The 6,863-nt window shown below is 40.4% G+C and overlaps 1 protein-coding gene across 7 annotated transcripts in view; it reads left to right on the forward strand.

The window, feature by feature from the left end:
- The window catches only part of WDYHV1 (WDYHV motif containing 1), a 57,805-nt gene that overhangs the window by 14,912 nt on the left and 36,030 nt on the right, over window positions 1-6,863 (forward strand). For 6 of the 7 annotated variants that reach the window (XM_008588502.1, XM_008588501.1, XM_008588499.1 and 3 more), the window contains one exon: window positions 1,909-2,567. The exons of the other annotated variant lie outside the window; for it this stretch is intronic. In XM_008588502.1, coding sequence (XP_008586724.1) covers window positions 1,909-2,018 — 110 coding nt within the window. In that variant the 3' untranslated portion in view covers window positions 2,019-2,567. Of the gene's footprint in view, window positions 1-1,908; window positions 2,568-6,863 lie in introns of those variants that run through there. 7 annotated transcript variants of the gene reach the window in all.

Raw genomic sequence — 6,863 nt, forward strand, 5'->3', positions numbered from 1 at the left:
CCAAATGCCCATCTGTTATGAGTTGTGTCTCTCTGGCTGGTGTGGATGTGAATTATTCCTACCCAGTGGCAGTTCTGGGAATTATTAGACCTACTACTTTCTGGTCCTTCTTTCCCTGTCCAAAGACACAGGGGTCTGCTTTGCAGATCTCTGGAACTCTCAGCATAGCTCCCTCTTGTCTGATACTTTGCCTTTCAAATCCTAGCTGCCTGGGCCCTCCTGAACTCTGATTTCTGCCTTCTCAACTCAGGGAGATTGCCAGGCTGTTTGTGTTTCCTTCTTTGTGCTGTGGTCTGGAAGCGGCATCCAGGCAGTAAGCTGGAGTGAGCCTAGGGCTCCCCTCACTTGTTTCTCATTCTCAGGAATCAGTCATGTGCTGTCTGGTGTCTGGAAACAGTTGCTTCATATGTTTTGTCCAGTTTTCTGGTAGGTTATGTAGAAGTACAGTTCTCATAACAGTTCTTTGATGGGCAGAAGCAGAAATCTATAGATATTGTACTTTAGGAAGTTTTTTAAGGGCTGGCCCATGGCTCACTTGGGAGAGTGTGGTGCATAACACCAAGGCCACAGGTTTGGATCCCTATATAGGGATGGCTGGTTAGCTCACTTGGGAGAGCGTGGTGCTGACAACACCAAGTCAAGGGTTAAGATCCCCTTACAGGTCATCTTTTTTTTAAAAAGAAAGTTTTTTAATATGGAAAATTTAAATCATACAGAAAGTTAGAATAGTTTTTGAGGATACTTCAAAAAGTTCATGGAAAGATTCGTGTTAGCTTTTAATTTTGTTTTCCACTTGTCAGCTCATGGCCAGTTGATTCTTTTATATCCCATCCACTTCTCCCCCTCCCGTATTACTTTGAAGCAAATCCAAGACATTATATCCTTTTAGCTCTAAATTTTTCAGTATGTCTCTAAAATACAAGGATTTCTTTTTTAAAAAACATGTCCCCAATACCATTATTATGTCTAGGAAAATTAATAACTCTTTAAAATCATCATATATCTATTTAGTCAGTGTGCAGATTTGCAGTTATCTTTTATTTATTTATTTATTTTTTACAGTTATCTTTTAAAATCATAATCTTTTTTTATCCAGTTTGTTTATTTGAATTAGGGTCCAGATAAAGTCCCCATATTGTGTTTGATTTGTCTCTCTAGAGTCTTTTTTCATATACAGACTTCTTGTCCAACTCTTTTTTTTCTTGTAATTTATTTGTTGGGGAAACTGGGTTAGGGAGGAATAGTCTGGATTTTGCTGATCATATTTCTGTTGTATCCTCTGAAGTTCCTGCAAATTGGCTGTTGAATCCAATAAATTGGCAGTTTGATTATTCATCCATTTTTTCATTTAACTTTTTATTTTGAAATAATTTTAGATTTATAGAAAATTTGCTAAAACAGGACAGAGAGTTCCTGTATACCTTTCAGATTCCCTTACGTCTTATATAACGATAGTGCAGTTGTTGAAACTAGGAAAATGATATGATCGATATAAACATATTGATATAATTTGGAATACTATACTATAACTTACAGACTTTATTTAAATTTTACAAGTTTTCCCACCAATTTATTTTTTCTGGTTCAGGATCTAACACAGGTATATAACATTTAGTTATCATGGTCTTCTCCAATCTGATTCCTTATTTCCCCCCCTTCTCTTTTACAACCTTTACACTTTTGGAGACTGCTTGTCAGTTGTTTTATGAAGTATACCTCAGTTTGGGTTCGTGTGATGTTTTGTCATGGTTAGATTGAGGTGTTGTGCATTTGAGACAAGAATACCACAGAAGTGATATTGAACCCTTACCTATTTGAATAATTTTCCCTACTTTTGGTCTTCTGGGTTTTATTTCTGTCAAACTAAGATTGTGTTTTAGCAGACACTTCTTTCATGTATTTTTCTAGATTGCAAAATGAACTTGAATGATTTTATCAGTATGGATCCTGAGGTAGGATGGGGAGCTGTGTACACGCTGTCTGAATTTGCACATCGGTTTGGCAGTAAAAACTACTGAACTTGACATCGGGATGCGGAACTGTGGAGAAATTCTAGGACATGGACAATCTATCCCTTCATTTAGGACAGCAAACGTGGTACACTTGGCTTAGAATTATGTTTTTCCCTTTTAACTCACTTGAGCAGAAACATGAATGAACACAAATATAAAGGAACTAAATAAAAACTTTTTTTGATACATTAAGTTGAAACTTGATAAAGTATATAATTGCTGAGATACTATAAGCCAGCGATTGCTCTTATTAAGTTAGAGGCAGCTCCTCATCTCTGTTTTGGATGTCTCATGTCTCTCCAGCCACACTGTAAGCTCCTTGAGGGCAGGGCTGTGGCTCAGTGCTCTGTGAATCTCTAATGCTCTTAAACGGGGCCCTTAATGTTTTCTAGTGACTGTGCTACTGCTTGAAAAGGGGTAATATTGTGAGCTGAATCAGCAATAAGTATTAGTCTTTTTGGATTATGATGTTGTTAAAAAGATTGCAGCCCTCTCAGGCTTGAGTGTTATTTGGCCTGTTTATATATGGTTTTAAATAAAATTGATTTAAAATTCCTTTTGTTTTGAAGGTTTTGTGTCATTCTTAGTTATCTGAAATACCTAAGAGTCTCTCAATCATAGATGAGAACCGTTGCTTTAAAATACGTTTATCACGTCTTGCCTTCTTGAAGATGTCTTAGGAATTTGGCTTTAATCATATAATTCCAAGTAGGAGATATTTGGCATTAAACTTGAACATAATATTAGTTCTCATTCATGTTTTCATGGTTCTACTGTAAAATTGAACAACTTCTTTTATCAAGGATGTCTAAACTTTTGTTCTTAGATGAATTTTCTATTTATTAAGAATCTTGCATTTAATATGAATCCTCTGTCTGGTGCTCCGGAGGGTACAACTGCAGTCACTGAAGAATCAGTTGGTCTAAGGAAATATCACTTATCCAGTTGGTTCAGCTGACCAAGAAGATTCTGCAGAAGGCAAATGAACTTTTGCTAAGAAGAATACAAATATAACCTCTTAAGTTATTCTATCATTTAGAGCTAAGTATGGACCCCACACTTAGACATCTTCATTGAGTTTTATTTTTTATTTATTTATTTATTTATTTATTTTTTAAAAGATGACCGGTAAGGGGATCTCAACCCTTGGCTTGGTGTTGTCAGCACCACGCTCAGCCAGTGAGCAAACCGGCCATCCCTATATGGGATCCGAACCCGTGGCCTTGGTGTTATCAGCACCGCACTCTACCGAGTGAGCCACGGGCCGGCCCCCTTCATTGAGTTTTAGATGATTATTTTAAAAGTTCATGGCTAAAATGAAGAAGATAAATTTTGGCAGGCTGCACCACAGGAATACTTTGTCTTAAGCAAAACTTTTCAGAGGTACTATAAAATTGTAGTCTGATTTACAAATTGGATTTTTGGTTTTTTGGCCAATTTTATAAGCGTGTTTCCAATCTAGAATTCAAAAGTATGTCTAGTACAGACACATTAGACAATGTCTCTGTGAAAGGTTGAACTCAGCCACCTTGCCTTGAAATTGAAAACCCACTACTTCTAATCAATGCAGGGAGCAAGGTTTTATAGTTTTAAGCCTTTTTAAAACATCCAGTGGTCATAATGTTGACTCATTAGCAGCAATAGGAAATATGTATTTCTATTTTTTCTACCCAGCACTCCTAAAATATCCTTTGCGGAAGTTTCCTTTGCGTATTTCATGCAGTCCTGGTGGCTTATGTTGGTATTGGCATATAACCTAAGCTGGGCCAGATTGAAGCCCACCCCTGGACAAGTCTAAGGATGATCCTTCTCAGTGTCCTCTAGATTTGCTGTTTGATGTTCAGCAAGAGAAATTCTCCCTCCATTGGGATTGCTAAGCTAGAGCCTGGGAGTTTGGGGCTGCTGGTGGCATCTTGAGCACCAGGAGAAGGGCCCAACTGTGGAGTATGGCCAAGCAGAGCAAAAGAGAGCAAACATCCCTGGAAGCCAGCCCCGACTCCTGAACCTCTCCATTCCTTTTTCTCTTCAGCTTGTATGAGTTGGATTTCTGTCAGTTTTAAATGACAGATGGGTTCCCTTATAAGATTTTCTTTCAGACTTGTTTTTCAGGTTTAGGAATTGTTCTGTGTATCTCTCTGTGCTTAATTTTTCTTTGAGATCAGATTTGTCATTTTGTTTTAAATTCTTTTTTGGTGGCTGGCCAGTATGGGAATCTGAACTCTTGACCTTGGTGTTATCAGTACCACGTGTTAACCAAGGGACCTAACTGGTCAGGCCTAAATTTGCTTCTCTTTATACTCAGTGTGTGTGAGAGAAGTGAATGCTGGCTGTTTAGAAAGAGAAGCTATCCAGAAAAGCAGGGGACTAAAACAGAATTTGTAAGTTAACTGTGAAAACAAGAGAAACAAGTTATCTTTGAGTATCTGACACATGATGAAGCAGGGAAAGTAAATCTAAAGTGGCTCTCTGGTCAGAAGAACTGGCTATCAGAAAAATTGTCTTTTGGGCCGGCCGGGTGGCGCACTCAGTAGAGTGCGGTGCTTGGGAGCGCGGCGGCACTCCCGCCCAGGGTTCAGATCCCATATAGAGACCGGTCCGCTCACTGGTTGAGCGCGGTGCGGGCGTGACACTGAGGGTTGCGATCCTGTTAGCGGTCACGAAAAAAGACAAAAAGAAAAAAAAAAAAAAAGAAAAATTGTCTTTCAGGGCTGAGCCCGTGGCGCACTCGGGAGAGTGCAGTGCTGGGAGTGCAGCAGCGCTACCGCCGCGGGTTCAGATCCTATATAGGGATGACCGGTGCGCTCACAGCGCTCACTGGCTGAGCGCGGTGCAGCCGGTCTCAAAAAGGACAAAAAAAGAAAAATTGTCTTTCAGAAGAGGGGTTGGTTAGCAGTAGTAGTAAAGGCAAACTTTTTTGTGTGTATTTGATTCTTTTCAGCCTAGTTTTCAATTAATTATTTAAAAATTAGATCCTTACATTCACACTGTACAAATTCCAAATATGTACAAAAATATATGGCAAAAAATAGACATCTTGCATAATTGTTTGTTTGAAAGTCTGTTCTATCTGCCTTGCTTAGACTGAGTTCTCTTTGCCTTATTCTCTCTAGTGCTAATGCCCAGTACAGTGCCTGACACGTTGTGATAGGTGCTCAACAGGTATTCCTCAAATATGTAATGAGGGAACAATTCCTGTCACTAAAAATGTCTGGAACGTCAAGTCCCCCACTCCACTGGATCTCTGGATGATGCTGGAAAAGTGCTGCTAAATTCTGGTTCTTTGAATGCTTTCCTTTGCCTAGATTCTGTTTCTTTTTTTGATTATACTATCCTTTTTTCAAAGTTTCTTTTGCAGTTTCTCAAGCCTTAACTCCAAGCCCTACTCTTCCACCTTTTGGTCTGGAAAGCACATTGCAAGTGACTTCTGCAGACATCAAAGAACACCACAGTTTGATTGGATTAGTTTTACGCTCACATTCTTGGCAGGCACCTCACTCCAGCCTCTTGTCACAAAACATAGTTGGAAAGCACCTTGCCCTGTGTGACACTGAGAGTAGGAGCTCATAGTACATTTTCCCCTTTTCCTCTAAGCTGACCACACATCCTGGCATCAGAGAATGCACTATCTCCTCCACCCTCTCAGCCCAAGGAGAATGTGGCTTTGGCTGTGAACTACCGCAGGTGCCTGTTGGGGCCAGGCTTTTAATAATATCCATTTATCAAGGGAGCAGTTGAAGCAAAATTTTGCTTGGAGTCAATAGGCAATCTTTTTGAGGTTTCCATGGGGACCTGGAGTTTCAGAGCAATTTCTGGGGAGAACATAGGAAAGAAATTGAAGGGCAAAATGTTAATGCAGTTACCCTGTTCTGGCACACACTGTTTCTACTACCATAGGCGATGGATGAGTCACTACCCACTCAAGGACCACAGGCTACAGAGCTGTGTGTGACTTCCTTGGGGCCAGATGCTGGGGATAGCTAGTCTCTGTACTCAGAATACAGGAAGAATCGGGTTTGCATCTTTGGTCCCCATTACAGCCTTGCATTTGCTAATTGTATACTGTGTGACCTTGGGGGAAGTCACTTAGCCTCTCTGGGCCTTGGTTGCCTCAACTAAAAGTTATTTTAAGGCTCAAATGAGATTATGTGTGTGTGACAGAGAGAGAGAGAGAGACAGAGACAGAGAGAGAAAGACAGTGTTTCATACTCTGAAAGGTAAAATATTTTAAATAGCTAATACTTACTGCATACCTAGTATGTAGTAGATAGCCCTTCTTTTATTTTGTCCTTTTTGAGACCGGCCGCACCGTGCTCAGCCAGTGAGCGCACCGGCCATCCCTATATAGGATCCGAACCCACGGCGGAGCGCTGCTGCGCTCCCAGTGCTGCACTCTCCCGAGTGTGCCACGGGCTCGGCCTGTAGATAGCCCTTCTAAGCTTTTTATGTGTATGAACTCATTTAATCCTCAAAACAACAATATAAGGTACATAACTATAATTCTCATGTTATGGATTAGTAAAATCAAGGCACAATAAGGTAAAGTAGTTTACCCAAAGCCGCATGACTAGTGAGTGGCAGATGCAGGATTTGAACCCAGGCATTCAAATCCTTTGCTCCAGGGCCTGGCTGCCATCCATTTGACCCAATTCCCAGTTCACCCAGTTCCCAGTCCCCCACCCCTCCAATTCTATAATTGAATTTAGGTCACTGGAAGGGGTTCTCTAATGTAGGGCAGGAATGAGTTGCTGAGCTTCACCAAGGCCTGGGCAAAGTGTCCTCCAATGTTGCCAGAAGTAACTTATCATGTGGTTACTGCAAAATGAATTTCAAGCTTTGTGAATGCAAGATTCA

The sequence above is a fragment of the Galeopterus variegatus genome, unplaced genomic scaffold (assembly GCF_000696425.1).
Source record: "Galeopterus variegatus unplaced genomic scaffold, G_variegatus-3.0.2 Scaffold4865, whole genome shotgun sequence".
NCBI lineage: Eukaryota > Metazoa > Chordata > Mammalia > Dermoptera > Cynocephalidae > Galeopterus > Galeopterus variegatus.